This window comes from Rhincodon typus, chromosome 1, assembly GCF_021869965.1.
Source record: "Rhincodon typus isolate 14 chromosome 1, sRhiTyp1.1, whole genome shotgun sequence".
In the NCBI taxonomy this organism is placed as follows: domain Eukaryota; kingdom Metazoa; phylum Chordata; class Chondrichthyes; order Orectolobiformes; family Rhincodontidae; genus Rhincodon; species Rhincodon typus.
Genome location: NC_063332.1, coordinates 150,292,730 through 150,311,140, shown reverse-complemented (window position 1 = coordinate 150,311,140; position 18,411 = coordinate 150,292,730). Strand labels below are relative to the sequence as shown.

At 38.3% G+C, this 18,411-nt stretch overlaps 1 protein-coding gene across 1 annotated transcript in view; it reads right to left on the bottom strand.

Moving 5' to 3' along the window:
• The window catches only part of LOC109934529 (La ribonucleoprotein 1B), a 192,131-nt gene that overhangs the window by 34,876 nt on the left and 138,844 nt on the right, over positions 1–18,411 (bottom strand). The window contains exons 15-20 of the mRNA XM_048609725.1: positions 17,326–17,503; positions 12,049–12,192; positions 10,322–10,477; positions 8,455–8,617; positions 8,220–8,364; positions 3,043–3,217 (exon numbers count right to left, since the gene is read on the bottom strand). Of these exons, the coding sequence (XP_048465682.1) occupies positions 3,043–3,217; positions 8,220–8,364; positions 8,455–8,617; positions 10,322–10,477; positions 12,049–12,192; positions 17,326–17,503 (961 nt within the window). The remainder of the gene's footprint in view (positions 1–3,042; positions 3,218–8,219; positions 8,365–8,454; positions 8,618–10,321; positions 10,478–12,048; positions 12,193–17,325; positions 17,504–18,411) is intronic.

Below are 18,411 nucleotides of genomic sequence, written 5' to 3'. Positions count from 1 at the left end.
TTGCAAAGTTTGCTCCAGATAGCAGTTAATAACCAAGAAAGGCGCACTTTCAGAACGCAGATGTGTCACTAATACCATGCAGTAAAACAGTAACCTAGTTGAGACGAATTGCAGAAGCAGATCATATCCAACAATAACAGAGTAATTGCTAGGTGGGAGGATAGGATGAAAATTGTTACAAGGGCAGACAGAATGCTGACCACAGCATCCAGGAGCACTATCAGATAAATGCGCACGCATCGTTAGGCTGTTCATAAAATCTAGCTCATTGCATATTATTAAATCTAAATGTTAATTATAGAAAATATTTACTAAAATTTCATGTGAAGATAATGGGTCCAACCATTGGTCAAAGTGAGGGACAAGCCTGCCTCTACTTCGTTATAACAATTAGTTGCCTGAAGTCATGGCTTCTACATCATCGAGACAGCAATTTCCTGCCTCCAAAGTTACCAGCAAGTCAGTGGGGTTAACAACTCTTCAGACCCAGAAGGGCCATAGAGAAATGGGGAAAAGGGTCAGAACACTTCAGACGCCTAATGCTCTCCCAAACTCAAAATGTTGGAAATATTCCAATCAGCAGAACCCGTGGAGAAACAAAACTAATATTTCAAGCCGATGATGCTGTCATCTGAAGCTTGATTGTTTTTCACTCCACAGGTGCTGAAAGTGTATTTTCAGCATTTAATGCTTTTAATTTACATTTCTCAGCACCTGCAATTCTTTCATATTTTGATGATCTTCTAGAATTCTCTATTCAGGAACTATTCCTTTAGATTGGAAATCTAGGATGTAACTCCACTGTTTAAGAGAAGGTGCGAGGAGGAAACCAACCAGGTTAGCCTAACAAATTGTCAGGAAATTACTTGCACCACCTTGAAAATTCAGCTGATCAGAGTGAGGCAAAGTCATGGATTTGTAAAGGAGTAGCTCATACATGGTGACCCTAACTGATTTTGAAAGAGATTATTAAAGTAATGGATAGGGAAATGTTTCTGGATGTTATTTATATGGATTTTAAGGCATTTGATAAAGGCTGCCATTAAGAGATTGTTTTAATTATAATTGAAGTTCAAGGAATTAAAGGTAAATTAAAAGATGAACAAAAGGAGACACATACAGTGGGACAATGGGCAAGATTTAACTAGTGGTGCCCTGCAAAAACATGCTGAGGCCTAGAAAGCAAGACAATTGAAGTTTACTGGTACTACAAAGACAGGTATCATGGTAAGTAGTGCAGATGTAAGCATAAACTATTAATGTCACTTTTTAATTTAAAATTAAACAGACAGAATTGTGACAGATAAGATTTTCTTGTAAACTAGTGAGAACCTACTTCAGATAAAAAAAAAATGATGATTACCTTCTAAGTAGTGAAAGGTTAGTAGCACAGCAGTCTAGAGACCTGCACATAGGTCATTAAAAATGTCATGCACAGGCCCAAAAATAACCTCAAAGAGAAATGAAATGTCAACCTTTATTTCGGAGGACTGGAATAAAAAGTGTCACAGGTCAGGAGGCTATACAAAGTTCTGATTAGATTACAGAGTATTGTTAGACAGTTCTAGGCACCATACCCTCAGAAGAATGTTAGAGTGCAGCCAGCTCAGCACAAAGACACCTGGAATCTAAGGGCGGAATTACAAATTACAAAAACTGACTAGGATTGCATCTGTTGCAATTTCAAAGATTAAAAAGGTGACGTGATTGAACTTTGGACAATATAAAAGTGAAAGGATATAGCAGGTATGAGAAACAACTTTGATGGTCAGTGGAGGGATGATCTCTCCCTCTCTCAATGTGGAATATGGCTTTACATCACAGCCAAGCCTCTCAGGAATGAAGCTAGAAAAATCTTTTAAGCATAAGGTGATTGAAATCTGGAACTCCATTCCATAGTGAGGGCAATGCTGGGTCAGTTGTTAAATTTAAAATCCTGAGAATGACAGTTGTTACAAAGGATATTAAAGGGATATGGAAATAAAGGATATGGAAAAGAAGGTATACAGCATTAGGTCAAAGATTAGCCATAACCTAATTAAGTGACAAAACAGGCTTATGGGTTTAAAAGGTTTCTATCGAAACTTTCCTGAAGGTCACATGCTCTCAATCCTGGTAACATCTATATACATCATCTTGAACATCAATATCCTTGCTGTACCGAAGAGCACAGAGCATGCAAATATGCAAGAATTTGTTTTTAAAAATTCCAACACAGTGGTAGAAGAACTGCAGCTCATCTTACATACAATTACAAATAAGTCAAACATCCACAATGCTTGAAATAGCTTTGAAGCTGATCAGCAGAGGGTTTTAGATTTTGTTTAAAAAGCATGAACTGAATGTAGCATCTCCAGTGCTGTAACTGCCATAGAGAATCTTATTTAGTTACTGTGCTCTAGCTGAACTACTGCATTGCCCTTTTTGATCACACCACAAAATAGTATCGAGATGCCAGCAAGACTAGCCTAACAAGAGTGGCACTTGGTCTCAAACAAAGTTGACTTTCAAAATGAGGAAGAAAGCACAAAGCTAATACACAAGACAGGGAAGAGAGAGTTAAAAAATACAATTAGTTGACAAACTAAACAACCCCCTTTTCTAAAAAGCAAAATGAAAAAATGTTGGCATGCTTGCTAACAGCACTCGTGATAAACGAGAATGTCCAATACTGGACGACAATTTTCCTTCTTTGATATTTGCCCTGTCACTATGGCCACTTGCCTCCATGTATTCTTTTTCAGCAGTAAGAGAAGGCGACTTCCAAGGTTAGTGCCTCTCCTTCCTTAGCCTAAAGCAAGCATATGTGCTGTAGGGTAAAGACAGAAAGTATCAGGTTACACTAAATTGAGGCATATTACTTTGCTGGTTTATGTCCAATAGCCTTGCTGTTAATTGAGATAATTGGGATTTCAAAGTTGAGACACTAACATAAGCAAAAGTGAAAAGCAGCAGCAATCAACTATCAAACACTCAAGGCGTGCACATCATCAAATGACACTGGGCTAATATTTTAAACTAAACAATGTACAGTATACTTACCAGTTTGAGAGCCATACATCTGTCCAGGTACAAATTCTGGGCAGTTAATTAAACGGGAAAAGTCAGTTCTTGGAATGTCAGAAACAGGTGGGCCTGGAATAGGCCATTTTTCAGGACTCTCTTTTTTCCTCATTTTCTGGTCCACAATTTGCACCTCTGTACTCCCTTTTAAAGCCTGATTTTGAAAACACAGCAAGAGCAGACGAAAAAGATTTGAATGACCAATTCTAAAATGAATTTCAGTTTTAAGTTTGCCCTCAAATAGATTGAATAGTCAAAAAGATCAAAATGAGTGAAGACACCACAGCCAACACACCACAATTACAAAAGTTCAGAACAATGTACCAGGCAAGTTAACATGTGGCAAAGTCCTGGAGATATTCGAAATACAATTAGAAAATGAGTTAAATGATCCATAACAAGAGGTCTCCATGTACATTCTCTTATCTATGGCTTTTGTCATTTGTCCATATGAGCAGATTTTAATGCTACGCTATTTTCAAGAACACTCGTCCAATACACAGCACCATACAACATCCAAGCTATGATTTTTTTGAGGGGTGGGTGCGTGCAGTGGATATCATTTACTTGGCTTTTGATAAGAGATTAGCACATAAAATTAAAACAGGGGTTGCATTTTGACTTGGATAGAGAACTGGATGGCAGTCAGCAAACTGTCAGAACAAAGAGGCTTTTTCCTATTCCACTGGCAGCCAGTGTCTAGTGAGGTACGGTAGGGATCAGTGCTAGGAATTTAGCTATTCATACTATAGATATTACTTCGATTTAGTTCCCTCATCTAAATCGTATCTAAGTTTGCACACGACAAAGCTGGGAGGTAGGGTGAACAAATGTGTCAGAGATGAATAAATGTGAGGTTATTCACGTTGGTTGCAAAAACAAAGTCAGATTATCTGACTAGAGGTAAATTGGGAAATGGGGAGGTAGAATGAGACTTCGGTGCCATACAACAGTCACCAAATGTAAACACGTAGATGTAGCAGGTAATGAATAAGGCAAATAGTATGTTGGCCTTCATAGCAGGAGGGTTTGAATATAGGAGCAATTATGGTGAGACCACAGCTAAGAGTACTGTGTGCTGTTTTGGTTTCCTTAGCGGAGGATTGATTTTCTGGCTATGGAGAAAGCGCAACAAAGATTTAACAGACTGATTCTCTACTGACAGTAATTGTATTTATTTTCTCTCCTTTTTCCACTTGATTTAGTGACTGGAGTAATGATAATGTCCTCAACCATGAAGACTGACGCAAACTAGTTATTCAACTCTACGGCCATTTCCTGGTTCTCCATTATTATTTCCCCATCCTTGATCACTAAGGGGCCAACGTGCGCTTTGACCTTTCCCTCCCTTCTTCTTTAAAGAAGGTCATGCTGTCTGTCTTGATTTAACTGGAATGTTTACCTGAAATGCTTATCTTCTTGCTTTTGATTATTTGTTTGGTCATCTTTTGTTGGTTTTAAAACTTTCCCAATCCTCTAGCTCCCCACTAATTCTTGGCACATTGAAAGAAAAGCATGCAATTGCCTTTTGTCCTCAACTTCCCTGGTTAACCATGGTTGGCTTATCCCCTTCCCCAAATCACTTTTCCTTACTCGAAAGTGTCTTTGCTGTGAGACATGAAATTTTTTTTAAAGCACCCTCCAAATGCCTGCCAATGTAATTTTGTGAACAGAACAAAGTTTATTGCACACAAAAAAAGGGGGGGGGGGGGGTGGTGGGGGGGGGGGGGGAAAGGAAGAGAAAACGAGTATTCTGCTCTATGCAACTAATTGAGGCAAATAGCCAAAGTAAACATTTTTTAGCTTTTCACACTTACAAACTTTATGGATTCTTCAACATCAGTAAAACAGTCACACTTTTTCTACTTTAAAACTTGCTTTTAAAATAGCACACCAGCATCTTTAGTTAATATCTCTTTCAAAGACATTGATAGCACAGTTTTGTTTTCAAACAACACAAATTCTTAAAACTCTTTTCTTACACAGCTTTCTTCACTCGTTCTTTCTCTTACTGAGATTAAACCACTGAGGATTTCCTTTCAATCCAAACTAAATTTAGAGATTATTAGTCTTGCAACAGCTTTTCTGCCACTGACAGGTTTTCTCTAACAGAAGTTGACACTGCCCACTTACTGACATCGACTTGTTTCGGTCTCCCTGTGACACAGGACACCTCGTTGCTTGGCATCAAACTTTTTTTTTTTTTTTAAATCTTTTCCACTTTTTATTTTCTGAAACACTGATTTTTTCCCTTGAAGGCTCTGTTAAAAACGTCTCACTTCAAACACAAACAAATATTCAAACAAACAAGTTACGCATAACTCGATTTATGTTCACACCCAAGCTTCCATACAATAATAATCCATTAATTACTTATGCCACCTTCTGCAGGCTGAAAATGGCTAAGATTAGATCTTTTAAATAAAATGACAGACAGTACAATTCATTGAGTTGGCTTTGTAAAACAAAGTGCTTACTGTTCTTTGGTGTGCACGTGGAATGGTGTCACTTTTCCTATTGAAATCTATTCTTTAAACTGATCCTCTCAACAATTTAGTGGTCACCTTTGTAAGTTTATAAAGGATCAACCAGTCAGGAATGCTCAACAGTCGATCACACTCACTTTAGCCAATCTGGAACCACTGGCATAGTGAATTTTGTTCAACCTCATTTGTTGTGCTCTGAATTTTCTTCAGACAGATTTTCCAGTCAGTCACATTAAAGATAAATTTATTCTGAAAACTCAACAAAGTTGTCAGAACACCATACTGAGAGGCAAGGTTAAATCTAAAAGAAATGGGTAGGTCACTGTCAGTAGTAGTGTGCGCAGTCTTGGGGGGTCTCATCACAATGCTAAATAAAGTCAAATTTGCCAGGATGAAAATTTAAATGAGGTAAATCTTGAGGCACATCAATTCATTAGGCTATTCAAATTCCAAACATATTGATAGGATGAAAAGAAACCAATTACTCCCTCTAGCTTGAATGCCATCAATTTAAAATTTTAGTATGTGAAGGAAGGAAAACAAGACAAGACAAGACAGACAAATTTGTTAAGACAGTTGTTAGAACATGGCTAGAATTGCAGGAAGTATGAGGGGCAAAAGTTATTTCTTTTGAAGAAATATTTGAAGCACAAGTAGGCATGTAGGAGGAAACAAGGGAGCAGAATGACAGCTTTAAGTAAGAAATGGTATAGACAAAAACATTGGATGGTTTTCTTCTGTACCAGAATGTTTTATTGCTGCAAGAAAGAAATCCATTTAAAATTATTTGTACCTGAATGACAATAATTTTGTATTATGAACTGGAACATTATAAGAAAGTTTTGGAAAAATATCTTCACTATTAAAAGTCATGCATGCACATTGAAACTTACAGGACCACTGCTTAGCAGGACTGAATTATTGGACTTCCCATCCTTCCAGTGCCTACCTTATCCCCCTTTCAGTGCATTACTTTTAAACATATTTGCAACTTTTGACAAGTCTAAATCAAGTTTCAGAATTCTAAGTATCGAATAACATGAGTTAAGTATTGCATGCCAGAAAAAGATTATTTATACTTGACTAGTTTAGAACAAGATGGGCTGGAATTAAAGCCAGCATACTTTAAACAGAAAGCATTGACAAAGTGGAGGCTTTCTCCATGTAGCACGCTCAGTGTCTAACAATTGCTGCTCCTCACACATCTCTAGCAGTCTTTCCACTATGTAGAAGAGGCAAGCATCAAAAAACGACTTGACCGGAACAGGAAATAACACCTTTTGCAGAGTTAAGTACCACACTGACAATCTGAGCTAACTGGCCCTAATAAAATGGCAATTACTAAGCACATCAAACTTTGTCAAACTTCTGAAAATACATTTCAAAATCCATCAAATTAACTTTCAGAATTATACCACTAAGTTTCAAAGAAAAACAGCAAATAAAATTATTTTCTCATGTAAACTGGCATGAGTCATTACCACTACTCAAGAGGGGAAAAGAGCTGGAATATGAAATTTGGAACAAACCTTATTTTCAGCAAAATAAAGGCAAATTACAAGCACAAAATGGCTACGAATTAAATTCACACAATATCCGCCTTGGGACTTACTCCAGTAGTGAAGAGAATAGCATTTCATATCTGCATGTGGCAGTCAGATACATTGTCATGTTTAACATATTGGTTAATAAACAAGAAAGCTACATACATGCCAGTTGGACAATTTTGAGACACATTCAAGCTTCAAGCAGTTTAAAATACAAATCAATTCCTTTTAGTTGCAACACATCAATATTTCACGCATATTAAAAACACTGCATTTTGCTAATAGCAGTGTTCAAAATTTGGGAAATTCAACCCTACAAAATGCTATAATTTTGTACCATTATGTACTTTAGTTCAAAATTCATTGCCTTCATGACCATCAGTTGACACCCTCCCCTCTGAGCCTTCCAATAGATTTTGAGTAATGATTTAAGTTACGACTTAACATGTAGTAATTCAGGAAGTTGATGCATTAGCTAAATGCAGTCTTGGATGAAGTTAGATCATGCCTACCCTTCAGTTAATAAGATTCCAACAGGATTCAAACAGCAAGTTCTCCTGGTGTCCCATCCATTATTTCTATGCTCCCTCCACACCCCATCCATTCAAATTAACACCAAGATTGATCAATCTCATTGATGGTTGAAGCACATTGTTTTAAATGAAATATAGTAAACATTTGACAGCAAAATTATATGCTTCATAGAAAATAAGATATTTCAATAAATTAACTTTAATTTAATAAATCATACTTTCTCAGTCTGAAAGTAACTCCCTTCAAAAGCATGCACGTTTTCGTTTACACAAAAATTTGCAATTATCACCTTTAACATTGCGATGTATTCTAAGGCACTTCACAATTGCATTATCAATTACATAATTTGGAGACTCGCAAGAGGGCAGTATTAGCTCGGGAATGTTGGAGGGCCGGAGGAGGTTACAAAGATGGGGATGCACAGGGTCATGGAGGGTCTTGAAAGCAAGGTTAAGAATTTTAAAATTAAGGTGGTGTTCTCAAACTTGATTCAACATAGGTCAGGGAGCACGAGGTGATGGGTAGCAGGCAGAAAACAAACTTCAACCCATTTTCTACATTTTACATTTCAGAAACAGAAAGGCATTACCTCCAAAATGAGATTTACATCTGTAGTTAGAGCTTGTACCCGGTGGAAACTGGCTATCAGGGAAATGGGTAGGAAACCTTGTTCATCCATCTTCCTCCGTAGGAAAAAATCTCTTTCCAGGTTTTCTGTACTGAAGTAGTATTCACTAAAAACAAAACACCTACATTAAAATATTTTCCCAACTAGGTTGTCATTAAGAAAGCATTGCAATAATATCACAAGAAATGTCACATACATTTGTCGTTTAATGTACTCCTTCAGCAAGGTTTCATCCACTGTGTACATCTGGGCTCCACTTCCATCATCATAATAGTACATCATGTTAGTGTTGTATTCTGGTATATATTGGTCAGAGGTATCATACGATTGCTTATACCCATACGGATAGTCGTAATTCACTGAGGAGAAAGTAACCTAAATCAGTTGTGTTATAAAAGTTACATTCACATTTGAATGTTAATCATACATAGCTTCAAATCTTATGCTTCTGTGCATGTACAGTCACTTCACAGGACTATAAATTTTTGCACACCATGCATTACTTAAATATGCTACTTAAAGCTTATTTTCAGTATCTCAGCCCAGGATAATTGCAACTCCTATGATGGAAACCTCAAATTCCTTCATTTAAAACAGAATTTTCTCAAATCACCTATAAACATGATGTGATATCAAAATTAATTACTTCTGGAATTCCTCAAAACAATAATGTTAGCCAACGCTAGACCTTAATTGGATTGATTAAGTCTCCATTTTTACCCTATGAAAACAATGAATGAAAATCACATGAATCTTGGAAAATTCTTTGTAATTTTATGAAATAAAAATGTCCTTTTCACACAAAAACTAGTATATTCAGCCATGAATCATTCATCATTCCTGATGAACACAGGCTGGTAATGTGCTCCTGAGCCAAAAAGACAACCACTTAAATTCTTAACAGAGCTTATAGCTATGTTATGCAGTTTATGGAATTCAAATAGGTCAAGCAGCAGACCCCCAGAAATCCAATTACCTGTTTAGTTTTAGCAAAGTGGCTGTGCGTCCATGAGAGCAAGCAATGTCACAATTAAGGTAAACTTTGATATGTTCTATAAGGGAGTCAGCCAACCATGCTCACAGATATATATGAGCGTGAATAATTGCTACTACTTAAAAGTAGCAGTCAAGTGGCATGTGCAGTCCTTGACCCTGACATGATCCAATATTAAGTCAGGGCATTACTACACAGAGTTTTCTTAAACATTAGTCATTGGTCAACAGGTTGTTTGGGCTGGAGCAATTCAGCTATTGAGAGAGACTACATAGGCTAGAGATCTTTTCCTTCGAGAAGAGAAGGCGCTGAGGTGGGGATCTGATTGAGTTGTACAATGTTCTGAGGGGTGCTGACGGGGTAGGTGGGTCAAACCTCAAGACAACACAGTGGCTCAATGGTTAGCACTGCTGCCTCACAGATAGTCACCCAAGGCCAGAACAGAATTTGGTTCCTTGGTACTAGGTAGAGTTTGCATGTTCTCCCAGTGTGGATTTCCGCTGGTGCTCTGGTTTCCTCCCATGGTCCAAAGATGTGGAGATTAGGTGGGTCGGCCACAGTAAATGCAAGGTTACGGGGATAGGGCGGGAGGCTGGGTCTGGGTGGGATGCCCTTCGGAGGTCGGTGCAGTCTCGATGGACCAAATGGCATCTTTCTGCACTGTAGGGATTCTTTGATTGTAGATCTGCAGGCTGTTTTATAGAGACCCTCCCTCCATGCTACATCTATTGATGTTTGTTTGAAATGCTGTGTTGTGCGCGCATGGGTGAGTAAGCTATTGTCAGTTCAGCAATCCCTGATGTAGTGCAGCAGGGTTTCCAAATATTGGAGACATTCCTGGAGGTTTGATCAAATGATATTGACTACATTGCCAGTGATAGAAACCCTTCTATGACATTCAGTCTCAGAAACAGAATGGTTTATCCACTGCTGTGCAAGTTGGGTGGAGGTATTCATTACATAAAACCCACTTTCAACCACTGCAGTTGCCTGGTGTTTAATGTTCTAGGTTGTAAAGAGAGGCACGGTTGATGGAATTGATACATCAATTCTATTCACATACACTTACCACGTGAGTTTCCCCTGCCACGCCCTCGACCTCGACCTCGACCTCTGCCTCTGCCTCTGAAACTGCCTCGTACACCACCACCTTCACTTCTAACACTGCCAACTTCATCAGCATCATCCCTTCTGTCTCTATCGCGCTTGTCATCTCGGCGCCAACCTTCACAAAAGCAAGTTTGTATTATTCAAGTGCAGTTTCTAAGGACACCGTTGTAAAATTTCTGGTCATTTTAAAGTCATTGATGATGACAGGAAACAACTTAAATCATACATCACAACTCAAAGTGTCAATGCTTTCTGTCACTTGATTTTCAGGAGTCATTAGATGGAATTTTCTGCTTTTAGAAATTTTCAGCTTTTAGAAATTTTCAGGTATTTGAACTAGCTCTTGCTTGCTAACCTGATGGTGGGTTTCACCTGTGCTCAACTTCCAATTAAAAAGGAAGGCAGGACTCTCAGACAGGAAGATGAGTAGGTGGCACCAAAGGCTTGGTGGGCCAACAAACCCACTGGCAGGATTGAATACTGCTGAGGCATGTAAGGGAGGGAGGGTAACTGTGTCTCAAAATCCTTGTAGAATCATCAGTGGAGGAGAAAGCCTTTTGGAGAAGTTTGTAGGTCTAACTGGGAGTATTTTTTTAAAAATTGATCTTTTCATGAACAACTGAGAGAAGGCCTCAATGCCTCTTCCACCTGCCACAGGAAAGTTGTTGTCATCCTCTCAACTCAAAGGTGGCCCATATAAAGCTGAAAAATCGTAACGGCTTCATCAAGTTATCTCCACATAGTCACTTAATTGCCGCCAGGCAGGTTGATGGTTTCAGTTTGATGTTGGCTCCATTAACATCACTTAGAGATAGAAATGTTTTGGGGAGCTGACCTAGTATTGTCACACTTGCTCTGGTGACGTCAAGCACATTTTCAGGCCTCAGTACTTTTACGTGGGTCATGTGTTTCAAATGAAAGCCATTTTACAGACATTAGTGTAATTTCCATTGGAAATGCTAAAGTAGTAAAAGACTCACACTTTGATAACCTGAACCATGAACGCGCACAAACAGCTCCCAATGTCATGCTTTATAATTTTACTCAATAAATCACTTGGCACGCTGTCTGGGGAAAATAAAATTTGTATAGATGCTCAGTCGATTTTCTGCAGACCAGTCAGTAAGGTACAAGTAAAGTCACCATAGTCCTGGAGGACTATAGGTCGACTCTCTCAGAGACAGGTAACTGGTGGTGATTTAACTGAAGGGCCACTACGCCTCCGGCGAGGGAAGAGGTTGAGAAGGAGAGTCCTTCATGATAATCTCAGCTGGTGTGGAAATTGAACCCACACACTTGGCATCACACTGCCTTGTAAACTAACTGACTCCCTAGACCACTCAGTATCAATCAACTGAATGTTGGATAACTTCCATTGGCTTCTCACGATTCTTGGTCAGCTGTTCCTCAGAATTTTTTTGAACACTCATCTTGTGTGCTCCAGTAAGTTTAGCAAATGTATTTTGACCATTTTCAGGTTCAGTCCATGCTCTGAAGATAATGCGAATTTGACAAAGTTTACCTGTGCTTTACTGACATTGCTGATACCCAAGAGACAAGGAAAGCATGAGTTTGCACTGGAGTCTCTTAGATACTGCAACAATCAGCTATTTCTATGCAAAATCCTGGCATGCTTAAAAAAAAAAAAATCATACACTTATCAAAAAGCGTGTGTTCGGCACTTACTTCTTGAATAATCATTTCTTTTGTTGTTTTGCATCGATCGTGTTGTATCTGCCTGAGATCTTGAACTGTTACGTGAGCTAGGCCTTTCTTGTCCATCTTGTTTCACTTCATCTAGTTGTAAAGGAACCCATTTGTGCTTGTTCGCTAAAATATTTAAAAAACAAAAAAGGTGATTGTGTGCACTTACATAACAATAGCCTTTGAAATAATTTTACAGGAATCAAATGAAACAGTCCTAAAGAATTGCCTTTTGAATTGAAAATGCAAACTGAAAGTATTTACCCCCTAACGCAACGCTACACTCAAAAACAATGAATGGAGATAATAAAACTAAGCAGATGAATGATTCAACTTGCAAAAGGAGTTTTAAAAATGATTTTTAAGCTAACAAAATACCAGTAAAGTTCAAACATTTAATAACGAACGACTAAAAAAAATCTCAGATTAACAGAGCACTGTATAGCTCTGAGCAATGAAAGTCACAGTTACTGCCAGAATTGCTGAGCTTTTCCAGCAATTCCTGTTTTTGCTAAACTACACTAATGTCAGTTAGCTACACTTGGTCCATATTAATTGTATGTTAACATTCTACACCATAACGTAAGGTATCTGCGTTGAGGAAGGGTCACCGGACCTGAAACGTTAACTCTGATTTTTTTCTTCACAGATGCTGCCAGACCTGCTGAGCTTTTTCAGCAACTTTGTTTTTGTGTATTATTTCAATGCAGTCTGAGACTTTCACTCAAACATGAAAATTCTATTTCAGGAGGATCTCTCAGTTCAAGACACAAGACAGACTAACCACAGGGCTAATCTGCAGTGAGAAACAAAAAGACCTTATTTATGGAAAGCACAAATGTCTACCAATGTTTTTTAAAAAGATTTCTATTTTAAATCGAGCTCCACAGCAAGGCCTTCAGGCAGTAATAACCGGAAGAAGTTAGAGGTTCTACATTTCCTAGATTCTAAGCCCAACAGTTGACTGACAGCAGCAGAAGGGGTTTCTAATCCTTAAATTGCTTGTATGGCACATAAAATATTCAAAATTGTTGTTAAGAAAATGTGAAAACAATTGGGTACATTTATATATATTTAGCTGGTCTACTTCTCCTATTTCAAATATTTATAGGCTCATTTTCAAAACCTTTTAAAAGGGCTCTAGGGAAAGAGCAAGGGAATAGGACTAATTGAAAAATCACTTTCCAAAAGTTAGAACAGGTAGGAAGTACCTGTGCCAAGATTCCATGTCAAGTCTGATGAATTTTTCAATGGCACAATTGGCCAAACAGCCTTCGGTATTGCAAAATTCCATGAGATGATTCTGATATCAACTCAGAAGAAGAAAATTAAGAGTAATCCTCCAGTGACTAAGATCCAACTCTCCTCTTCCTATTATACACATGCTGTCCTTCCTTCAGGTAGGAGAGTGTTGAAAAAAAAATTAATAATCAAGTGTCAAACTGACATAGCAAGTTGCATTCCACAGGTAGATGATGTGTGACCCTGGAATTTACTGCCTATTTAAGACTTTAAAGGGCAACACCATGAAGCTATCATTTGATAGCCAGTGTTTTGGCGACGCTAGCAGTCAAGCAACCCGAGACGAACAGTTGACTACCTGCAGCATAAGGAGTTTCCTCAAGATTGCCTGCAATCGATACTAAGCACGGAACGACAAATAACACTGGATAAAATTTTGAATATACTAAGAGAATGCAAAAATAACTGTTTTCTTTCTTGACAGGATATTGTGAACTCAAATCCCAGAGAACAGCAAGCAGAGAAATAGGCAGGAAATTCCAGGGTCACGTATCTTCCTTCTACCTGTGAAGCACAACTTGGTATGTCAGTTTGACACTTAACTATTAATTTTTGTTTCAACACTCTTACCTGAAGGAAGGACAGTGTGTGTAACAGGAAGAGAAGAGTTGGATCTTAGTCACCAGAGGGCTACTCTTGATTTCCTTTTCTTCTTGAGTTGATATCAGAACAATATTCCACATAGTAAAGAAATCACGCCTTCAAAATGGCCACTTGGATACAAGATTTGCTCGAAGGTAGGAGACAGTTGGAAGTGGTTGTGGTGGAAGGTTGCTTTTTGGACTGGAGGCCTGTGACCAGCAGTGTGTCACAAGCATCAGTGCTGGGTTTACTGCTTTTTGTCATTTATAGAAAATGATTTGATGTGAATATCGGAAGAATGGTTAATAAGTTTGCAAATGACACCAAAACTGGTGCTGTAGCGGACAGTGATGGTTACCTTAGAGTACAACAGGACCTTGATCAGAAGAGCAAATAGGCCTACAAGTGGCAGATGAGGTTTAGTTTAAGTAAAAAGGGGGTGCTGTATTTTGGTCAGGCAAATCAGGGCAGGATTTATACACTTGATGGTAAGGTCCTGGGGAGTGTCGCTGAACAAAGAGTGCAGGTTCATAGTTCCTTGAAACTGGAGTCACAGGTAGACAGGATAGTGAAGGTGGTGTTTGGTATGCTTGCCTTTATTGGTCAATGCATTGAGTATAGAAGTTGGGGTGTCATGTTGCAGACAAACAGGACATAGTATTCCAAAAGTGGCCAAACCAATGTTCAATTCTGGTCTTCCTGCTATAGGAAAGATGTTGTGATACTTGAAAAGGTTCAGAAAAGACTTACAAGGATGTTGCCAGGGTTGGAGGGTTTGACTGCTAGGGAGAGGCTGAATAGGTTGGGACTATTTTCCCTGGAGCAGAAGTTGAGGGGTGACTTACAGAAGTTCATGAGGGGCATAGATAGGGTGAATAATCAAGGTCTTTTTCCCAGGGTGAGGGGTCCAAAACTAGAGGGCATGGGTTTACGGTGAGAGGGGGAAGATTTAAAAGGGATCCAAGGGATAACTTTTCACGCAGAGGGTGGTGCTTGTATGGAATGAGCTGCCAGAGTGGTGGAAGCAGGTACGATTACCACATACCCAGCTGGATTGCTTTTAAATATGAATAGGAAGGGTTTAGAGGGATATGGGCCAAATGCTGGCAAATGGTACTAGATTAAATTTAGACTATCTGGTCAAAGACGAGTTGGACCGAAGGGTCTGTTTCCGTGTCGAGTATCTCTATGCCTCTATAGAGCCTTCAAATCCATGTACTGAGAATGCACCTCCAAAAGGTTTTAAAAAAATATTGTTGAAATGAGTTATAAAATTTAATTTTAGAATGTACTGAAATTCTCAAAGTGTTGGGAGATGCTTAAGGCCCATTCAAGAGAATTAACCCTGTAATCTAGGACAAGGCTTCTGTGCAACACTGAAGTCATGCTACAAAGTTGAAACTTACATCTGGATGAAATAGTAAATCTTCACCTAACTTCTGAAATGGATACAAAAGATATTATGGTACAATCTCAGAAGTTCTACAGGTATCTTGGACAACATTAACCCTTATATCAAAATCATTAGACAAAGATTGCCTCATTACTTACCTCACTGTTGCTTACAGGATCCTATCGTACACAAACTTCATGCTATGTTGCCCTATCTTAAAATAATAATTCTCCCTCAAAATACACCCCTGGTTATGACATACTTTCGAGCGAACCAGAGGTGACAAATAAAGCTATGTATGTGCAGATTCTATATCACTAACAATCATTGGAGAGCAATTTATTGTTAGTTTGTGAATTTTTCAGTCTGCATTTCAAAACACCATTGCTTTCCAAGTGCTGTTGTACATACAGGATTTGTATGTTTGTTAAGTATGTAAACTATGAAGCAGTACAATATAGTTTCCATTCTGCTTTCATTTAAAATTGGAGGAAACCAGTTTTTACAAAAAGGAACAGAATTATGCAAATACATAAGCCATTAACATATGTTCTGACAAATCAAAGCTACCAAGAGTAATTGTGCCAATTTATAGTTACATCTGATAAGCACACATGCCAGGAAATAAGAGTTGGTTATAAGAAATCCAGTCAACAACCATTTTAAAGAGGAAAAAATGCACCAAGATCTGGACAATATCCAGGCTTGGGCTGACGTGTCAAGTAACATTCATGCTACACATATGCCAGGCAATGACCATTTCCAATAAGGGACAGACAGACCAGACAATCTCATTATTACCACTTGACATTCAGTGGTATTACCTTCACTAAATCCCCCACAATCAACATCCTTGAGGTTACCATTGATGAGAAACTCAAACTGACCCAACACAGTGGCTACAAGAGCAAGTCAAAGGCTAGGGATTCTGCAGCAAGTAGCTCACCTCCTGACTCCCCAAAACCTGCCCTCTATCCACAAGGCACAAGACAGACATGTGATGGAATACTCTCTTCCACTTGCCTGGATAGCTGCAGCTCTAGCAACACTCAAGAAGCTTGATACCACGCAGGACAAAGCAATCCAATTGCTTGGCACCACATCCACAAGCATCCAGTCCCCCTACCACTGATGCTCAGTAGCATGTACTATCTACAAGATGCACTTCAGAAATCCAATGATCTTTAGACGACACTTTCCAAACTCATGACTACTTCCATCTAGAAGGACAAGGGCAGCAGATACATGGGAGCACCACCACCTTCAAATCATCCACCATTGACTCTGAACTATACCACTGCTCCTTCAGTGTTGTTGGATCAAAATCGTGGCTTTGCCTCCCTCTCAGAATTGTGGGTCTACCTACAGCACATGGACTGCAGCAGTTCAAGTAGGCAGCTCGCCACCACCTTCGAAGTCAACTTAGGACAGGTAATAAAGGCAGGCTAGCCAGCAACACCCACATTCCACAACTGGATTAAAAAATGTAGAAAACATGTCCACGACTTGGGTCCCATATGGACAAAATTATGAGTTTATAGTTTAAAATTGTGACATTAAGATTTGTCTGATGTATATAGGGAAATGAATCAAAAGCCTGGTATCTGAGTGCACACCATAACGTAGAAACTGCCTTTAGTTTGCCCATATTCAATGGTAAACTTTTTTTTTTTAAAAAACAGGGGTTCACATTGTGGGAGTATGAGAAAATCTAATCGAGCCAAGCTAAAATCATACCAATGAGTCAAAAATATAGTAACATGCTTTTTAATTTCAAATTCTGCTTTTACATTCTTAAAAAGGAAGACAGCAGTGTACGTGTGGTACAAATGCTGATTAATTCCAACAGGCAGTGCTATAGTTGAATTAGAACTCAAAAATTGAGCATTTAAAATACGCAGATGAAGAAATTGGAAGTAAATATCCAAAACAAATTTTTAGAATGCTGAAAACAGGCCATGAAGTTTCTGTGCAAATCATACCTTTCTTCCCTTTTTGTGAAGATCCCTGGGATTCATCTTCGATTGTTGACTTTTCTTCTTCGTTTTTCTGCACTTCTCTGTTTTCTTTACTTTCACTGTTGTCTTTCTTTTCAGATTTGTCTTTCTTCTTATTTTTATTCAGAGGCTTTTTGTTTGGTTGATTCATGATGTTATGGTGCTATGAAAATGTGGAGACAGTATTAACTCGTAGAATTAATACTCAATTTGACATTTCAACGCAGCACAACCCTTTTCAATCAATTACCAAAAAATACAGAATTTTCCCCGTTGCAAGTTAAAATCATCTAAAGCAATTATGTGGTATGGGAGGCAATGCGAACAAATTCAATTTTGGGCCAAATTCAGTTACAGAAATTTGAGCATATACAGTTATGCTATGTATAACACTTGTAGCAAATATAAGAAACACTTAAAACATAGCCAGGACACACAATTTAACAGCAGCATTACACCTCAAATGGTGAAAGTTTTAAATTGTAATACACTTTCTAAATGTCTATTACATTGCAAATCAAGACACCTGGAAATAATTTATCCAAGGAAATGTAAATAGTAAAATACCAATGGCTCGAATGCTGTAAAGGAACAATGCTTGTTATTCACTTTGGGGAAAAAAAAAACCAAATTAAAAAAATCTTTGAGCAAGCCATAGACCTCAGAATTTGTCTTTACATCTTTGACAGGAGTTCTAGGGCATCTGCAAACAGCTCAAGAATCACGGAGCCTGATCAGATTAAAAAGTCCTCAGGCAGCAAAGTGATGAGGAAAAATAATCAACATTCAAAATTATTTTATGGATGGAGAAAGCAAATTAAACATTTGGATGTGCACGTGATCAAAGGAGAAACGTATACAGAAACCTCAAACCTTTCATAAAAGTTTAATGCTATTTCAAAAATCTGCAATAATAAATTTACTTCTGACTAAATGAGAACTAATGTTCCTAATTCCTACTCTGTGCTATTGATTTTCCAACTCATTTGCCTTCTTTAAGTCACTTAGAATCGCAGGCTCATACAGTCAGAGTATAGAGTTGTACAGCACAGAAACCAACCCTTCGGTCCA